At 46.7% G+C, this 20,469-nt stretch overlaps 1 protein-coding gene across 2 annotated transcripts in view; it reads right to left on the reverse strand.

The window, feature by feature from the left end:
* SCFD2 (sec1 family domain containing 2) overlaps positions 1–20,469 on the reverse strand; it is a 455,173-nt gene that overhangs the window by 91,645 nt on the left and 343,059 nt on the right. For both annotated transcript variants that reach the window (XM_019740184.3, XM_088790215.1), the window contains exons 7-8: positions 16,673–16,807; positions 2,903–3,022 (exon numbers count right to left, since the gene is read on the reverse strand). In XM_019740184.3, the coding sequence (XP_019595743.3) occupies positions 2,903–3,022; positions 16,673–16,807 (255 nt within the window). The remainder of the gene's footprint in view (positions 1–2,902; positions 3,023–16,672; positions 16,808–20,469) is intronic.

Consider the following 20,469-nt stretch of genomic DNA (forward strand, 5'->3'; position numbering starts at 1 on the left):
GGGCAAGCGTAAGCGAGAGACACGCGGGGCCTAGGACAGTCAGGGCTGGGGTGGAGTGGCTGTAGGAACCAGGGATACTTGGTTTGGAGAAGAGCAGCCCTGGGGCAGGACACGCAGGAGAGGGATGGGCCCGATTTCCTTGTCAGTTCTGGGTGGCCCAACAGCTAGAACCAGCACTGATGAGCAAGCACACTGAGGAGGCCAATTTGGACTCATCTAGGGGAGGCATAACGTCCGACCAGTGAAGCCCTGCAAGACTCAAGGAGACTGCCGAGGGAGGGGCAAATCCTCGTCCCTGGAGATGCTTCTGTGTAGGCTGGATATTAAGGACAGAAGGAAGTATGACACACCTACATTGTCACTGACAGTTACGTCAGAGTCACTCCCTTGGTTGCCAGACGTGTCTTTGAGGGCTGTCGGTGCACAGATTCAGTTTAGTTCACAGTCGCACTCCCACAGCCTCTAAACACAGACTGACACTCGTGTGCATGGCAGTTTGTGTGCATGACTTCTGCTGCCCTTCTGAAAGCAGGAGGTCTGGGCAGAGCTGCAGGGCTGGGGCAGCTACGAGTCTGGGGAGGCCTAAGGAGAGGAGCTCTGCCCCTGCAGGTGTCACTCCAGCAAACACCCAGGTAATCCACCTCCTTTGCAAATCTTGGAGATGAAGGGCACAGTGATAAAGACCCCCTTTTTGGAAGCTTCTTAGGACCTGTTAATTCTTCGGGGGAACTTTTCACACAAAGGCCGATAGCAGTCAAAGCTGCTGCTTAAGCCCAGGGCTCTTTGAGGAGCAGATGGCTGCACAGGGTCAGACTGCAGCAAAGCCACTGCAGATGCGGCCTCTGTTGTCAAACTCAGGTCACTTGGCTTTGAAAACGTCTGCATTTTGTCCTTTTAGAGTGGGGATTAACGTGTCTGTCAGGCTGTTACAATGCATGACTGTTCTGAATCGCTAAGAATTTGGTTCACCAGGTTAGGGGTGGCAAGAAGTGTGCTTTCTGATTTAAAAAAAAAAAAATTGCCTTGCTGAAAAGGCAATCGCTCATTAAACAGATCCGTAACAGTGCTGATGGAGAGGGTGTTCAATGAGGCAGAATTCACCACTTTATCAGAAAGGTCACACGCTCTGAACATGACACGTGACAGTCACAGCAGAAATGGTCCCCACCAAAGACAGGTCACTCCCTTGCTCGAGAATCTATTGTAACTCAGTAGATACCCCGGTCCCACTTTTCAGTTGGGTGTCTGGAGACCAACAGGGATCAGACCTTGTCTACCTCCCCAGGTGACCCACTCCAATGCCCAGCCAGCCTTCCTGCAGCCAATGAAGCCATCAGACCACAGGACTTATGGAGCTCCTGCGCTGTGCTCGGGCCTGGAAAACCACAGCCTTTGTCCTCGAGGTGTTTGCGTTTGCTTGAGGAGATGAGGCCAGCAGATAGGGAGCAGTGGGCAAGCGGTCAGGGCTGCATTGCAGACTATGGACTTGGGACGCCAGCAGAGGTACAGGAAAGGCTTGGAACAACAGATGGGACAAGAAGACAAGAAGGAGGGCACACCTGGCCGGCTGCTGTTACTATCGCCTGTCGTGGTCATAGCTGGTAAAATTTCAGTCGTGGGTGGAGGTGGGAGACAAAGACACTGGTACCCCTGGCAGCCAGGCCTGGGCTGGCATCCCACTGGGTTTCTGCGCCGCTGTGAGCGGTCCCCTGCACAAGCCAGCGTCCCACCCGAAGCACCACACTCACATCTCTGTTTTGCTTTCTCCAAACCATGGAAAGCTGCCGAGCTGCATGTAGAGGTAGCCCAAAGCTGAAGACATAACCCCAGGCGTGAGTCACAACCCGGAGTGGGGGTGGGGTCATGGGAAGATGTCGCAGTCTCCCTGTCGTCCAGCAGGACACTTCCGCATCAGGTAATACCCGGCTGCTGGGGCCCCCAGAGGACTGACACAAGTGCCCACAGCAGCAACCGTCTCAGTGATGTTCGCTTTTCTGGTTTTTCTCCCTCCACTGTGCCTCTTTTCTGATTCCCTCACTTCTGCTTCTTGGCATTATTTCCCATGTCAGCTACCTGCTCTCATGTCCCCGTCTCAGGCTGTATTTTGGGGAACCCACTAAGGAAGGGTTTTCATCTTAGTGAGTTATAGGCTCTGCTTCCCCAGCCAGATCAGAGTGCACCAGGCAGGGACTCTCCTTTTCCTGGTCTTTCTCCTCGGTGCCCTGCGGCCTCATGCCAGGAGCCTCCGCTGGGCCTGCTCAGCAGCGCAGTCCCTGCTCAGAAGGTTGATAATAACCGTGGCCACAATTTACTGGGGGTTATGGACCAGGCACTGGGCTAAGAGGCACGTTCTCTCCACTTGTCAGATTGCAGATTCAGAGCTGCCATGTAACCCCCAGGCCTCTTACTTGGGGAGTGAGATGGGACTGACAGGAGATGACAGAGGAGAAAGATTCTACACTTGTCATTGTCTTAGTAATGTGCTGTCCCCAAGTCCTCTCGTCCAGCCCATTAACTGCCCCAGTGGGAAGGCAGTCCTGGGAGTTATCCTTAATTATCTGGAGCCTGGAAAGCAGGGAAAACTCCTGAGTCATTCAGCGCCGATTGGACACAAGAGAATTTATGTAGAAGCAGGGAATAGGGACAATAGCGCGTTAGCCCTTGAAGCCCAGAGGCAGGAGATGCTGCAAAAGGAAAGCTCTCTCTCCTCCTTGCACCCCCATCAGGAGGACGCAGGCAGGAGAATGTGACCTTAGCAGGAGCAGGTGGGAGAGGAGGAGGCGGGATGGAGAGGGGGGTTCTGGTCACCCTGAGAAGGGCCCTCCCCACCCTTCCTCCCCCTGGCCCTGACCCTGCCCCTGCCCCAGGACTCCCATGCTTATCACCAAACACGCCTTGGTACCTGGGTTCCTGGCTTCAGGGACAGCACGAGATCTTTGATCATTTTGGCTTCAGACACTGTGACTCCGCCCACCACAAACAGGATCAAGAGAGGGTGGTCGCTGGGGTGAGGCCGGCTCACCTGCAAAACAAAGCACCACCAGCGTCAGTCAGAGGGACCTCAGTGCAGAGCGCTGTGCAGCTGGGTGCCATGTCCTGGGGCCCCAGGGCTGCTGCCCCCACAGCGCAGGGGACCTGAACAGCCCTTAGAGAGACTATGATTTGTTAGTGATCAGACGTGTCCGTGGTTTGTGAGCCCACTGACTAGGAAAACGCGCAACATGTCACCTTATTACATCCCTTTAAGTAAATAGTCTATTGAAAGGGAACTTCAAGGAGTGGGGGCTATTAAGTAAGAAGAGAAGGCTGAGGGGCAATTCCTTCCTCATCAGCCTTCAGGTCTCAGCATAAAGGTGCCCTTTCTTTGTTACATAGCTCAGTTCATTTCCTGGGAGGCGCTTGCCAGAGCCTGTGGTGAGACCACTTGTTTGTTTCCTTCTTGGCTGTCTCCTGTATTAGAACACAAACTCTACAACGTGGGGACCTCGTCTGCCTGGTTCACTGCTGAATTCGCAGCTTACCCAGTGCAGTTTCGGGCACACAGTCGGTGTTCAATAAACATCTATGGAATTGAGGACCAGTCAGAGCCCTAGAAGGTGGTGGTGGAGGGAAAAGATGAACGAGAGCAGTGCCTGCCCTTGAGGAACTTACCATCTAGTGCAAACTTCATGCTCTTACCTTTCTGTAAACTAGTCTTAGCTGAGGGCTTACATTACATGGAATCCTCCACTAAGGCTGTGGAGAACTCCGCCGTATGACGTCACCAGTAAGGCAAAGCATTATTATAAACTAAAATGAGAATGACTCACAGTAACCCTTTAGGAAAGGCAAAATGCACAACACATTGATTTGGTGACTCATTGCACAGGACAAGGAAGGATTCCTGAAGAAAGTAAGTTTGGAGCAGAACCTGGAAGCCAGAGTGGGGGTGGTGAGGAGTGGCGGGAGAAGGGGTGAGAGCTACGTTCCGGAGGCTAACGGGCACCGTCCGGTGGAGCAGGCTGGAGGCCCAGCCAGGACAGAGCAAGCATGGAGTCCTGACAGGAAGGGTGCTGCCAGACGCTCACATGGCCACTGAAGCCAGAGGTGGGAGACACAGGCTTCCACTCCAGCAAGGGGAGGGTAGACCGCGGTAGTGAGTGTGTTCACTCATTCACACTCTCTAGTGCACAAGCCATGTTGGGGCCACTGGGCAGTCCCCAAGAGGAGCAGGGCGGGACAACAGGCTGACCAGAGCCCTTTCTCTAACCCTGCTCCAATGCCTTTCTCAATTGGGTTCTTCTGGCTCCCTTCCTTAAACATACCCACTTTTCAACATCTTATTTTAGAAACACTTAAAAAGGTAGTATATTAAGTGCTTCAGTTACATAAGTTACCCATTGGCTTCTGGAGAGGAAGTTCAGAATGGAAAAGAAGGAAGGAAGGAAGGAAGGGAGGGAGGAAGGAAGGGAAAGGGGGAGAGGGGGAGGGAAGGAGAGGGAGGGAGAGAGAGGGAGAGAGAGAGAAATCTCTAAACTTTTTCAAAATGGATGGTGGTGAATACCGAAAAAAGTTAGGAAACTCTCTGATCTTTACAGAAAGATTCTAACGCCCTCCTCCCTTGTAGTTCCCTGCCTGCCCTGTAGCTCTCCTTCCCCTTGGTTGCACTTGTTAACTGTTTTGTTCTAATCTACATACCATACACCCATGACAATTCTGCTTTTGTCCCACTGTTCCCCTGGGATTGCTCTCATTGAAGTCTCCAATGGCCATCACATGAAGGAGTCAATGGACACCTTTTTATCTTTGTTTAACTGGTCATTTCTATGGCATTTGTCACAGTTGATGACATCCTTCTTGGCTACCACAATAGCACTCTCTTGGTTGTGCCTTCTTTCTGTTTCTTCTCAAATTTCTTCATAGGTTCCTTTTTTTGGTCGGCCCCTTTAAGTGTTGATGCTACTTAGGGCTCCAACTCTGGCCCCTGCTCTTTTCACTCAACGCCTCACCCTCGAAGGACCTCGTCTACTCACATGCCTTCAACAACCTTTTACCTACTTCCCAGCTCTGTGTCTTTAGCTCAGACATCTCTATTGAGTGGACACCCCCACTGGGATGCCTCCTAGGATCCCTAATACCAACAGGTTTCACATTTGATGCCAGATCTTCCCCAAGTCTATTCCTCCTCTTGACTTTCTAACAGCATCAACACCTTCACAGGCACCTAAGAGATACCCGAGCGGCATCGTAGCCTTTGCTGTCTCTTTCATCTCCCAGATCATGTCCTTCTAATTTCCACCCCCTCACATTTAATGATCTCGCCTTCATTTCTTCTGCCCCTGTTCTGGTCAGGCTTTGGTTCCTTCTTTAGTGGATTACTGCCACCGCCTTCTAATTCATCTCCCTGTCCCTGCTCTGGCCATTTCCCATCCAGTCTCTTCATTCCTGGCCGAGGAAGCTTTCTAAAATGCAAATATTTCTTACTGAATATACTGAGCACTGTGCTAAATATTTTTGTGTATTATCGTATTCAATTCTCAAAACATTGTTAGGAGGCCAACACAATTAGTGCATTTTGCAGATGAAGAGATTGAGGTATATATACAATGACTAAATCATGGAACCAGAGGCCAAAGTCTGGAGGCCATACTTTTAACCCCCCTCAGCTCTAACACACACTCACATTCTCTCCAAAGAGTCTCATGATTCTGAGGATAAAGTTCAAACTCCTTAATTCAGTATATAAAACGCTCATAACAAAGCTTTGATTTATGTCTCTATTTTTTTCTCCTCCACACACACTCTTTGCTAGAGCCATTCCCAATGATTTGAAACATGCCAAAGGCAGGATATTTGTTTATTTGTTTGTTTTGGAACATTTTGTTAAACATATGATACTTTAGTCAACATATGCACTGAAAAGAGCATTTATCACAAGCATTCACATCCATTTGTTTTCACAAAGTAAACAAACCTGTGGCATCAGCAACCAGATCAAGAAACAGAAAGCCAGGACCCCGGAGACCCTCTCATGGCCCCCTCCTGTCATTCCCTCACCAAGGGTAACTAACATCTTGACGTATAACACTCGACATTATACTTTGCCTTTTTTACTCCCACATTCGTAGGAAAGATCTGCAGCCCACAGGCATCGGCTAGGACCACACCAGTGGGCTTTGGCCTCTCTCTGTGCCCATGGCATTCCAATCTACTAAATGGAACTATCCATTTAATAATAAATGGAACTATCCATTCCATTAAATAGTTTGAATATCATCTGCACCCTATTGTTTATGTAGTATAGACAGTTTCTACTGTGTAAAGTACCCTCGCCTCCCTTTCTTTACCTCCTTCCCTCTTATTCCCTTGAAAAAGCATCTTCTCCCTAACAGTCTTTCAGCTTCTGCCTTGTGACCTCTGCCTACGCTTTGTCAGACTGGGCTGCTACCTTGCTATACCTGCTGTCTTCTACCCTAGACTGTAAGCTACTGGAGGGCAGCGACCAATCATATTTACCTTGGTATTTTGCGCTCTAAGCATTGACCTCGTGCAGCATAACAAACGTTGCATAAATAAAATGAATGAATGAATAAATGAGATCCACAGGTTAGTTGGAGATGCCTTTCTTTTTTCATAAGTCTTTTAGAAACTCTCATTGCTTTATGTGTGTTCTTCCTGGCTGAGTAACTAACCCGAAGTTCCTTCCAGCCCTACAAACAATTGTTGTTTCTCACTTAATCCTGGCACAGAAATAAAACTGGCTCCAGAATTTCAAGTGGTACGGTATGTTCCCGAAGACATATGGTTTCCATAAGAGAGTCTGGACTCTGAAGTACACTGTGAGAATCTTGGAAGGATGTATTGAAAAATGAAAAGGAAAAAAAAACCAAAAAACAGTAACAACAAAGAACAGTACCCTGGGGCCAGGGAGTTGAGGGAATGTGGGTTTTGGTACAAATAGATGGGTCTGATTAATGCATGTTGCTATTTTTGTTTCTGTTTAGATTTATGTTTTGATACCAGACTTTCCTTTTAGAACCTGTCAAGTTGGCAGGCGATTGGGCAGTGGAGTCTTTTCCATCAGAATAACACATGCCTTATAATCCGCCACACACAGCTGAGTCCTGTTTGTATATGAGTTCACGGCATAAGGCACTTTGAAGATTAAAGTTTAAGCATCATCACGGTCATCGAAAATGCACAGATTGATAAAGCAAATCAGACTTGCCCCTCTTTCTTTCATTTTCCAAACCTTCTTTGGCTGTCACTTTAAGACCTCAGTTCTAGTCAGGGAAGACTGCTTCTCTCCACCATCCATCCCAGCCTTTGAAGCAGAGACTGCTGAAAACGTCTCTGCAGCTGTGGGGCCCAACGCGCTCTTTGATGTCCTGATTGGTTTCTATGAGAAGGGTTTCCGCTGCTTCCAGTTTCAATGGAGCTCTTTAGTTCTGGAAATCCCGCTGCCATTTCTCTTCCATTCAGTTTCTCTTCATGTGTGACTCACCTGTCCCTAGCCCAGGCAAGGGTCAGGTCTCCCATTCTTCAACAGTGGGCAGGAAAGTGCAACAGAAGCTTTGGCCTTACGGGCACTAGGCTCTGAGAATAGCCATGCTGACTTTGAAGGGGGCTTGGTAATGGCTTTCTCCCAGCAGGAATTAGTAAGGGCACGGCCAATGCCACTGAACACTTCACGTCTAGCACTGTGCTTTTTACGTATTCATTCACCCATCCCATAACTATTGAGCAATGACTATGAGCCAGACACTGCTCTGGGCATTAGGGATTCATCAGACAATGAACCAGAGGTGAATCCCTGCCGTTGCAGAACTTACAGTTTCGTTGGAGGAGGAGGACAAAATCAGTAACTAAATGGGTAGGGAAGCAAGGTGGTAAGTGCTGTGGAGGAAAATAAAACAGAGGGTGGGGCAAGCATTACTGCATGCAACCCTTAGACTCCATGAAGTAGGTAGAAGCTCCATTTCACAGAGAGACAAGTGAGGCTTAAAGAGGGGAAGCAGCTTGTCCTCTCGTGTACTCCCACCTCCAGTCAACACCCAGTCTTGTGGAATCCAGCAGCATTTCATCTCTACCCCCATTCCCTCAGCCCTCCCTGAGGGCTGACTCTTATCTCACCTTTCCTCTCCCTCCTGATGCCAGCCTGACCTCATTTCCCCCTCTCTCACTGCTGCCAGGGCAATCTTTACAGAACATAAAGTGGTTATATATTACTAAAACACACTCAATGGCACCTCACTGTTTCTGGTCAAATTTCCATCCTCCAACCCCTCGTGATACAGCCTCTGCTTATGGCTCTGTCTCCATATTCTTCTTCTCCCCACAGGCCACTCTCAGCTCCAGCCACTTAGAACTGCCTGTAATTTTTTCCGTGTATCATGGCGTTTCAACACTTCGTTCCTAACTCCTACTGGTCTGACAACATTCAGCTCTTCTGGGAAGCTTTCTCTGACTCCTAGGCTGCTTCCTCCTCCTGTGTCCTCACATGCCCTCCGGCACACCACTTATCTTTCCTGCCTGCAATCCTCAATCTTCTTGTCCATCTCCCTAACAAATTGTAAGCTGCACAATGGAACCTATGCCACAGCAGGTAGAGTATCCAGTTTGCTTCTCTATCTTCCTGACCCACCACAGGGAGAAGCACACAGAGGCTGTCAATAATTGCTCACAGGCAGACAAAGTTCGCAGACTGCCAAAACCAAGTTTTTGGTGTTGTTTAATGATTCCTACCCAAGTCCATCTCACTAGAATTTATGGATCACATTTAGCTAATGTTAGACAGAAATCAAACCCTACCTCATAGCATGGAGTATAATTAAGAAGAAGAAAATATAAACAATAGTTAAAAATAGTGTTGCAAAAAGAAATTTCAGGATGTGTACTTAATGAACAAATACCAAGGGCTGAGATGTTTTCCTCTTGTCAGAAATACCATGAAGGATAATTGACCTAAGCCAACAGTCCATCTCTCTGAGGCTCATTTTTGTGGGGTGTTTCAACAATGAGGCGATGGACTAGATGACCTCTAGGCACATCCAGCTCCCACAGCCTAAGGATGTGACATGAATTTCACCTGAGGCTCCTCATTTTTGCCCTTCATCCCGACAGCAGACTTCACCCCTGCGGTGAATGCCTCTGTAGGTGTCTGTCCAACCCACAGTGAACAGTGTCCCCAATCCCCGTGGTCATGGGGTGGCCTCCTGGCAGCCATGGAGGTATAGCGTGATCCTGCCCCTCAACCATGGTTGAATAATAGTCCAAGAATGGATCCCTGTCCCAGGCTGGGCCAACTCTAGATCTTTCGCTAGGAACCAAGACTTGACCTAAGATAGATCAGGCTGAATCAAAGCTGAACTCTTAAGATGAACCCAAAACTGGGGCATCGCTCCCCAGCCTTTCATTTAGCTACTGTTTAGAGAGTGCCTGCAACATGCTGGGCGCTGTTCTCAGCATTTGCTGCCGGCCCGAGCGAGTCGCACAGAACTAACTGGTTTCCTGATGGCTTTCCAGCTCGCAGTCCTAGTCTTTCCCAAGATGCCCTGCATTGCTGTCCTCGGGTTCCCTAACACATTCCTTGGGCCTCACCGTAAGTTACACTTTCTTTGATTAAGTTAGTGCGATTTGTTGGTATTTTAATTGCAACGGAAAATGTCTCAACTCTCATCCCCTCTCCACCACCAGGCTTTCAGGGCCTGCCTGAGCAGTTGTTCCCTCTCTCCCCGTGGGCCTTTTCCTATTGCCACCCAAGACAATGGAGCTCCCACAATGACTCTAGGAAAGGGCCCAGAAGCAAGCACTGGGTCTGCTTAGACTCTCTTTCATAAATCTTTTAGTTTTTTCCAGTTAAGCATGGCCATAGAAGACAAGGAACAACAACAACAACAAACTTCTTAAAAAACGCATATATAAAGAGGTAAAATGGCTTCGTGTAATTTTTAGATAAAACCCACACTCCTCACACTAATTCCAGCAGAGAAAACATCTTGACAAATCATGTCCTTTAGTCAAAACAAGTTGGAGTCCAAACACATGGAGTAGATATAAAATATATTATTTTCAGGAGACTGAAATCCAAACCACAAATTCCAGAAACGCATTTTAAAAGTGCTGCCTATTAGACATGCTAGTTTTAAATTAAATTAACGTTGTAGTGAGAGGGGGGAAGGTATGTTTCGATTTATTTATTAGATCACTATCAAGCTTTCCTCTAAGTAGATCAAGGTGCTCCGTGAACAAGCATTTGGAGAGAAGACGTGGCTGTTGGAAGCATGTCAGGTTCTGCCAAAGCTGTTTCTCTCTAGTTGGAGATCTCCCCTCCCCCAGGGCACTGCCCTTTGAAGCCGGCAGTTTTATGTGGCTAACCACAAGTTTCTCCACTGGCTGAAGAGTGCCTTTGGCTGACTTGAAACACTTTCTTAGAGATGCAAGAAGAATGATCTTGTGGGCATTCTTGCTCTTCTCCCCAGCTTGTCTGCTTAACTTACAGGGCTTGATGGAGAGAGCTTGGGAGAGGAAGGTCCTACAGCCCAGTTTCTTATCACTCACTCCTCTCTCAAGCCTTCTTTTTTTTTTCCAGATTGATTATTAAAAAAGATTATGGGCAAACAGCAGGCAGGCCTTTCATTATCAAAGCCTTTTGGGACTCACTTATTTTGAAAACAGGTCGGAAGTGTGAGTGAATTTTCTGTCCTCGAGACTGGAGGGCAAACTCTCAGTTAGCCAAATGCTGTCCTTGCCCGGCTGGACAGTCAAATGTATATTTAGGTAGAGTGCATACTGTATTTTCCCAAAGTGGCAACAACAACATTTTCTGCTTCTCATACTCTTGCTTACCTCCTAAGTGGAAGAGAGTATGTCCCCTCCCCTGGGCCTCAGGTGGGCGTTTGTGACTGCCTGGACGGTATGGGAGGGATGCCATGTGGCTTCTGAGGCTTCCAACTGGCTCTCTGTCTTAGGATGCTCGTCCTTGGCACACAGCTGCCATGCTGTGAGGAAGCCCGGGGCACATGGAGAGGCCTGTGTGGAGAGGCACTGAGTCCCTTAGCTCACAGGCTGGACTTGCTGACCTTGTGAATGCGCCATGTTGGAGGTGAATCTTTCCATGTGGAGCTCTGCCCATTGTACAGATTCATGAACAAAATAAATGACCAATATTATTGTAAGCCAATGTTTGGAGACAACTTCTTATGTAGTAAAGGTAACCAGAACAGGTGGGGGTGGCAGACTTCTTCGGACAGTCTGAGGTATACAGGAAAGCATGTTAGTTGCAGAGCAATGAGAATGAGGTTCTAATTTTAGGAAGGGCAAAATCCAGCTGCTTTGACTTCCCTCTCACAGAGGAGTTATTTGATGCGGAGAATCTCAAACTGCCATTTTTCTGAACTTTCACTGCCTGCAGACATTTATATAAATAAGATTGATTTCTGGGAGCCACTTCCAAGTGTCTGGGATGGGCGCCTCTAGTTCCCTACAGCATGAGGCTGGGAGGGGGAGCAGCAAACACTTGTGGAGCAGAACACTGGCTCTGTCCCAGCACAGAGACCATGCTGCTGGTGTGTTCTGGGCAGTCAGGGCCAAGGGGTTTTGAGCTTCTGCCTCTGTGCCCTGGGGGGCCAGGGTCTGGTCCCGCTGGCCTCTATTCCCTGGAATTGTCTTGTCCTGGCACAGGTACAGAATGTCACCGTCTCCCTACAGCTTGCCCCAGGAGGGACAGTCTATATCCCCTGAAAACTGGGGCGATCAACAGCTTGGACTCATGGTGGAGAAGAAAAAGGGGGTCTGGAAAAACACATTACAGCCTTATAAACATGGCTTCCCATCGGCGCAACGAAAAGACCACCAGAACTCCATGTCTTCCTGGCATGAGCAAATCAGTAGTGAAATATGAAATGCCTGGGTGTCTGTTCTCTTCTATTCAAATCACTTGTTCACTCAGCAGTTACTCTGTTATGTACCAAATGCCCAGGTAATGGCTATGCACGGGAATATAAAGATACTCAAGGCGACTCTTTTCTCGAGTCACAGTCTGGCTGGGATGACAAACTCATAAAAACTTCTTGTTCTGAGTGCTCTGGATGAAATAACTCATTTGATTCTCATAGCAGACCTATAAAGTAGGTACTGTTATTATCCCCATTTCACAGATCTGGAAACCTAGGCCCTGGCAGCTAAAGTGATATGTCCGAGGTCACACAGCAAGTAAGTGGTGGAGCTTGAGTTCAACCCAGACAGTGTGACCCCGGATGTGTCAGCCCTGCTCTCTACGGCCTCTTGTAAGCAGAGATAAGCAGGAGAATGAAGTGAGTGCTTGTAGGCAGCATATACTAGATGGCCTCCTCGTAGTTACAAAACCAAACGAAAACACTGGAGGTATTAAACGGAAAAGAAATCCCTAAATCTCCCCTTGGAACACTCGTCCTGCGATCTAGCCACTCTGTGAGGACATGTCTCCTCTCCAGTCCTTGGAGTCCTTACACTACAAAATCAGTCCCTCTGCTTCTATTCTGTTCTCCAGAGAGACAAAGATGTTGGAAAAAAGAGGTATGCATGCTGCCTGTGGACAGAGAGACCAGCAGGTTTCTGTGACAGAGGCTGAGTCAGGCTTCAGTCTCCCTCACGCACACGCAAGCACGGAGGTGAGTGGGAGTGAGCGGCCACTGCTGCTACGGGGTTACGTAATGACAAAACAATGACCAGCTCCGCCTGGCTTAGCAGCTGCTGGAAAAGGAGGTCAGGGCCTCCTCTGAGGGTCACTAGGGTTGACTGATCGTGCTGCTACCTTCTACCCCCTGTGAAGTTGTTGAAACATAACTTTTGGCTTCAGGGCTGAAAGCTGGAAAGAGAAACCAGTGACTGGAAGCTATGCTGTTTCCTGAATGAGTGCTCTGACAGGCCCACTGGGACCGCCCGCCCGACCTCCAGCGAGTACCTGTGGTGGGCAAAGCCTGCCTGGGACTTGGCCCCGCGGGTTGGGGATGCAGAAAAGAATAGACCTAGAGCATCCCTCCATTCTCATAGCCACAGCTTTCACATTCATTTGCTTTGAACCTATAGCGGCAGATACCTTTCAATCATATATGTGGACTGGGTTGTTCTGTTTTGCCTTGCTAGATGCAAAACAAAGCATCTTGCTGGGCGGTTCTATCCTTTTTCATTTAAAAATACTGATTACAGTCCATTGAATTGATATCTTGATCTTCTAATGTGCAGTGGGTCGTGCAGTTAGAAAACACGAGTCTGGAAAGCGACACCTAATGTGTATCATGACAACAAGGTATAAGTGCAGCCACGGAAGTGTGTCCAAGGGCATAGAGCCCTGAAGAAGGCACGTGTTAGGAGCCCGGAAAATCCTTTCCTATGTTCTTTCTGTTCCCCGCTGTGGGGCATCTGCAGCCCATCCTGTGGGAATGTCTGCGGGCCTGATTTCCCAGCACGTCTCGCGCCCGCTTCTCAATTCACCCTCAGCCCCTGCATAGTTCATAGGTGCTGCCTCTGGGTGACCTGAGCCAGTGTCATCTGTGATACCATCTGTGAGTCCAGAGAACAGGGCGGGGACAGACTAGCAGCTGGGCTCCCTTTCCAGCTCTAGAATTATCCCAAGTTCCCTAAGTACAGAAAGGATCCCACGTGGATGCCTTCCTTTCATCAGGCTCTGCCCTGTTGTTTCTTCCAGGCTGAGCACCAGTGGGTTTTGAGTGAGGGGGTGGAGCAGGACCCAAAGGCAAGGAGCAGGGCAGCAAGTGGGAAGAGAGCAGTGACTGTTGTTGCAGATACAGAATGAAGATGTGATTGTGTAGCGGCAACTCAACACCAATACACAGATTTCTTCTCCTGGGGCTGCACTGCCTATGCCGATGTTGTGGGGCCAAGCCCCAGAAAAGTAGACAGGGGCCTGCAGATGGTCCCCAGCAGACCTCCCTCACGTTGGCTGCCTCAACGATGAGGCCAGGCGTGCATTTTATTCATGAGCTGCATAGATACTGGAAAGGGAGAGCATCTGTGCTAATGAGCAATCATAGAAAATAATTAATGCCATGTGACTATTTAGCTTTCAAAAAAAAGCTTGGGAGCATCCTGGAGCCAAGAAATGTGGTGAAGAGCATGGGCGTTCAAACAAGACTGACCTGGGGATAAACCCCGGTATCTCATTTCCTATGTGCTCTTTGGAAAACACCTGAGAACAGAGGAGAGTATGAGCCAATCCCAGGCTTCTAGAAGTTCACATCTATTGCTTAGCCTTTCTGGGCCTCAGTTTCTCCATCGGTAAAGCAGGGATAATGAGAGAACCTACTTCCTAGGGTTGTTGTGAGTTTCAAATATGAGAATGTCTGATACCATGGTATGTGCTGGGCACAGGTTAGCTGCCTAACTTTGGGTAGTGAGTGAGAAGCAACACTAAACAGGACCAGGGAGACCGGTTAATGGCCATGGGAGATTCCATCTGCATTTTGTATCTTCTTCTCTCCATGGGCCTTAAACAGAGTAGAGACACTCTCCCCTGCTGGCCTCACCCTGTCTCAGACGGAGCTCTCTGGGAAATCATAATTAGCTCCTCGAAGCCCTACTGGCTGTTCCTCTTCACATGTTTTCCCAACTCTATCCAACCCTGAACACATGAGCCAGAGGTAACTTTCCTCGCTGACTTCTATGGAATGGTGGGAAGAGCCAGCCACTGAGGCCCTTGTAGAAACAGAACAAAACGCCTCTGCCTCGGGGTCCTGAGGTGGGAGGGCTCTGTGGCCAGCCCACTGAGACTCTCCTCACTCCCTACAGACAGATGAGCCGCCCCTTGCAACTGAAAGCAGAGGCCTCCCAGCTGGGGGCTGAGGAATGGATTCTGACAGCTGCTGGGAGAACACAAATTCCTTTTTCTTAAATCCATGACCTGGAAATCTCCCTTTGAGAACAGTCTCAAGGGGCAGGGGCATTCTTCATGAGCCTTAACTCCAGGGGTTTGAATGGGGAGAAGCACAGCTGGCCCAGGATGGTTTCACCTATCTTCCTAAGCAAAGCCTGCCTTGGGGAAGTGGCGTTTCTGACGACAGCAAGAGCTGCAGGAAACACCCTGTAGCATTTAAAAGGGTCATTTTACAAAGTGAGGTCTCACGGTTCATGCAACAGTGATGAAAAATGCCAGTGGCTCGTCCTCCCACAACAGACACTCTATATTGGCCGCACGGAGTTGCAAAGTCCATTAGCATGTGAAAGGCACTGTGAAGTCGGCAGCAAAGAATTTTGCCTTCATTTGCTGTTTATCCCAGTATTTCCCAAACATATTTGGTCACAGACCCTTTTGCTAAGAAAGGGTCTTTCCGTGGAACATCAGTGGACAAAGAGCGAGTCAGGGCCTCCTCTCTCTACACTGTGCCCCCTGCCAATCAGAAACTACCGCTAGGACAGCCAGCAGAGCGCAGGTGGGTTGGAGCCTCCGCGTGTGCCCTGGGTCAGACCACGAATGCGGCAGCCTGACTGGGAAAGGACACCTGGCCTATCGGGGCATCCTCTTCATTAGGGCGTGAAAGTCCATTGGTTATTTTAGTCTCTCTTCGGGATGAAGTCCAAGCTTAGGAATGAACAAATAGTGTGCTCAAATGGAGAAGGTCAGAGACCACGGCTAGTGAGGGAATTTCTGTACAAACTAGCCATCGTGAAGGGCTACTGGAACCCTGGATTATATTCAACACAGGAGCCCCTGAACACCTTTGAGAAGCTATATCTGTGCTGCATTATTTTAAAACACACACACACACACACACACACACACAACAAAAACACGGTAAAATTATACCAGTCACGCATTGCAACAGAAGTTGATGATAATTGGGAACAGCAGGAAGGAGGAGGCACTTCGATTCCAGCTGTTAACTGCTTGGTTTAGAGTCTGATTGTCTGGCTCCTGTCCTCTAGCTTTGGAGTGAACCAGTTTTCCTGGCATGTGCATTTATTGAACTCTGAAAGGCTAGCTCTTCTATGTAGATTAATTCATGATTTCAAAGACGCTTTGAAGCTTGCAAAACATTCTGTTATTTCCAAGAGTTATTATAACTGCAATCCTGGCATAGACGGGGAGGTCGGCCTGTAATCTTGTTTAGATCCTTTTAAATTCAGCAACTTTACAGTGGGTTAAAAATAGATCACATCTGTGTACTTTTCCTCCTTTCATCCCCACTGCAAAGGCTGTGCAGTAATTTTGACCTACCCTCAATATTAGCCAGAGAGATTGTAGCACTTGTCCACTGGGAGTCTGCTGGGCCAAAACAAGTCTTTTTCAAATGGGTTTTGGGGTGATGCTAGTCACATGACTGAGGAATTACTCACTATCCTACGTAATAAGTTCTAGAATTAAGAATAACAGACTGGTGAATAGTATATGGATTCATACTAAGTGAAACTATGGGTCAGAAGGAGAAAAATTTTCAATAGTGCTATCCTGAAGGGCTTGTGTCTTTACATATTGATGAGAAACGATCATAGCGCTTAGATCAAACGCACCTGTATGAAGCTGAAAGTCAAGCTGCTATTCACGAAAGGTTCAATAAAGATTGCATCTGATTTCAGAAGAGCCAAAATACGAGATGGTATCTTATGTGGTACTAACTGGGATAAGGGGGGTGTTAGCAATTTCATGCCCAGCAAAGACAGCATTACACTCAGGATTACCTCTTCATGGTTACTTTACCTTCATGAACATGCTAAATCCAGTTTTAAGGAGATCAGTGAGGCCTGAAGACATGTGTTCAATATCAACGGGGTCTGGCCTTTCGGGATTAAATATTTCCTCCACAACCTGCTTCAACAATGGCTTATAGGACGCCTGGAAAGACAAAACATTGTGCTGTAAGTAAAAGGGTTTGTTTGGTCTGTCTGTAGAGAGGATGGCTTTATCTGCACCCAGTGAAACAAAACAAGTTTATTTTGCTACTGAGCAACGGCTACAATTCCGTGTGTGTGAAAAGACAATCATCACAACATTGGCTTTTTTGGTAAATTTTTGTCCCAATACTCTGGCACTATTTTTTGTTTCTCATACTCCTTTCTACAAGCAAATGTCTCTTACTACAACTATAATCATAGAATGACTAGTTTTTCAATGTCGAGTTACAGTGATAATTTTACATAGGAAGTATACCGGAAAGCAAAGTATAGTCATTTGATATAGACATGAAGATGGTCTCCAGTTTTTCCTAAACATTCTTAAATTATGCTCCCTTTGCTAGAACCTCGAATGTTTTCTTACAAAGTATTGTTGCCCAAAACAGCCAAGCCCAAAACAATCCCTCCTTCCTTTACAGAGCTCAACTCCAGGTATGACTTGGCCAGAAAAAGCCAAGACGCCAAAAAAGAATCTGATAAAGGTCAGGGCTTAAGACAAAGCAGGCCACATGGTACTATACGAATTTCAGTAAAGTTGAACTTTTGATAAAGGATGCTAAATGCTTTCCTTTCCTGTGACCAGAATAACCCATCCACATTTGAGTTATTTTTGGAGGTGGCTGCCTCTAACTGCTGCACTTTCTGAGCTTGTGTTCCCCACCCCTTTCCTTGGGTCTCCTTACTATCAAGCTCTGCCTCTCTTCTTCTCTTCCCACCAGCTGGACCACCTGCCTCCCAGGCTGCCTCTGCTGCTCCAGTTCTACATGGTTCCCAAGTTTGGAGCACAAGGGGTAAAGGAAGAAGGAATGTCTTCTCTAGGTGTACTCTCTATATCTATTTTATTATACCTCCATTATATCTATTACAGGCTTAGAAAAGCCAAGTTCTGTTAGGCACTGTTGAGATGTCATGGAGTCTTGTTTCTCTCTTTGCATTGGCCGAATCTGTGAGCTTCCTGTAGCAAGTGTTGAGGATATTTGGTGTATTGACTTCATCTTGTCTTTCTTACAGTAATTTTTTCCTCTTATGTTCCCTTTATTCCAATTTTCTTACTTAAAATATCTTAGAAATAAAGCCAGGTATAAACCATCAAAATCATAAACAGTCATATAGATAGAATGCAATGGGTGCATTTGTCAGTGATAAGATGAAGGGAAAAATAGCATGTGTTCACTTGAGGGGTGCAGACTTCTTATGTTTAGTAAGTAGTCAAACAGACCACTGCATGCCCAGAGATCTCACAGCAAAGGTAAAGCACTGGGCAAGAACACTGATAAGACAAAAATCAAACAAACTAACAGCCCCTCCCCCCCACCAAAAAAAAACTATGAGTCAACTTTCCTCATAATAAAACTATACCAAGATAGATTTTTAAAATTTGTCATACAGGCGAAAATTCAGAGGTGTGAAAACACGCTTTTGATGAGGCCATGGGGAAATAGAAACTCGTATATATTGTTGATGGGTGGGTAAAGTATTACAGTCAGTGGGGAGTGCAATTCGGCAATACCTTTCAAGATTACAAATGCATTTGACCTAGCAATTCCACGTACAGGAATTTATCCTATAAATATGCTAATATATGTAAATGAAACCCATAAAAGGCTGTTTATTGATTGTAATAGCACAAGATTGGAAACAACTCAAATGCCCAACAATAGGGAGCTGTTTAACAAATGGGCTAACCCACAGGAAGGAATGCTATGAAAGTGAAGAGAGAAGCTCTGTGCTGGTCTGGCAAAAGGCAAGGTGCAGAATAAAGTGTGCGTGAAAGAAGCAAGATGAGAAACATGTATGATGGGCAGGGAAAATCAAAGTTTGTACTTGCTGAAATATGTAAAAAATAAACTCCGAGGTGATACACAGAGACTACCATGAGCTGTGATCATGGAGTGGGGGACAAGGCAAGTGACAGGGACTTTTCAGTGTTTTGCTTTTTAAAAATACAGTTAAAACACCATTACAGACAGCAAGAAGGATTTGTTTCTCTTTAGTTGCTGAAAATTAATAAATGATGCATAGGAGAGAAGGAAGCAAAGCACACTAAAAGTTAATTAGGGCTGTCTGTATGTTCTGGGAGTAAGGGGGGGCATTACTTTCTTCTTTTTCCAAAACTTCCAAAATTAACAGGTATATTTCCGAATGGTAACATAATCCAATAAATATTTTTAATGTTAAGAAAAAAGACCATGGAATGGCCTCTGAATTCTATAAATCCTCTTCCCTGAATAAATGTCTTGATAGCCCTTCTGAAGTCTATAATTTCAGCCTAATAAATGTCTATCATCTTAGCTTTTTTTGAATATTCAAACTCAAACTTTAATCTCTTTAAACTGCTCCCAAAGGAGAAGTTCCTTGGCCAGTATTCTACCATCTTATCAGCATTCTCATCAAGTATTCATCAACTTCTTCCTTAGTAATAGAATACAATTTTCATCCAGGCCCCTTATCAAGGGTAACTAACTTCTGAAATGAGATGTAAGTAGAAAGGGAGTGAGACTTTCAGAGGTCTCCTTTATTAAAAAGGGAAGACTATCCATTCCTCCTCTTTCTCTGTTCTGCTTCCTGGAACGTGGAAGTGATGGCTGGAGCTCCAGCAGCCATGGTGGAAGACGGCATTCCTTTGAGGTGCTGGAGCAGAGAGCTGGGAGAAACCTTGGTCAATGATGATTGGTGGAGCTGCCATAACCACAGCATGGACAGACAAAGTCAGGACTTACTTTACATGACAATACAAGTCCTGGTATGTTTAAGCCATTATTTCTCAAATCTCTGTTACCTGTAACGGAATGAAATGCTAACTGATACAAAGCACAAGGGGAATATAAAAAAATAAAAGGCCATTTCATCCTTTCAGGACCTTACTATTATTTATTAGCCTATATATAAAAGAAAAACAATTCTGTAGAATAACATTAAACAGAATCACAGAGAAATACACATAGGGTATCACGTTTAGGAGAGGAGAGAGTATGTCCCCCCAGCCGACAAAAAACAACAAAAAAGAGTTGTTGCTTTCCATCGGAGGTACCTTCTGCAAGAAGGAAGAGTGACGATCCTAAGAAGAGCTGAGACACAGGAACAAGGTGGTTCTGTAAGCCAGCTAAACACTGCCCTCAGCAGCGCACCAGTGACGCCATTGCTGTCAGGCTCGAGGCCCCAGTGCAGCCTTGGGCCACAGGGGAAGGAAGGAAGCATGGAGGGATTCAGGATCTCCCTCTCTCCTGTGCTCCGTGTCAGCTCAGCTCAGCTCTAGGGAATGAAGCACCCAGGAGAACATGCCCACTGAGCTAAGGTTCCCCTTGCAGGCTGAGCAGAGATTTGGAAGTGCTATCCCCTTTGTACCTTCATTCTTGAGACCTTGTGATCATTGCATGTTATTAGGGAAGGTTGTAAATCTTCTTTATTTTATTTTTTTAAGGTATGTAGGTAACATTTATTGAAAATGAGAAGAGAAGCCGCAATTTAAATACAGAAAGAAAAGTAACAGGTAACAAACACATCACATACTCGAGAAAAATAACATAAATGCTTTTATTGACTGCCTGACCTACCTCTATAATACTCATTTCTTACAGTTTGGGGCTGCATTCCCTCCGATTA

The sequence above is a fragment of the Rhinolophus sinicus genome, chromosome 1, assembly GCF_057876585.1.
Source record: "Rhinolophus sinicus isolate RSI-liver-muscle chromosome 1, RSI-T2T, whole genome shotgun sequence".
Classification (NCBI taxonomy): domain Eukaryota; kingdom Metazoa; phylum Chordata; class Mammalia; order Chiroptera; family Rhinolophidae; genus Rhinolophus; species Rhinolophus sinicus.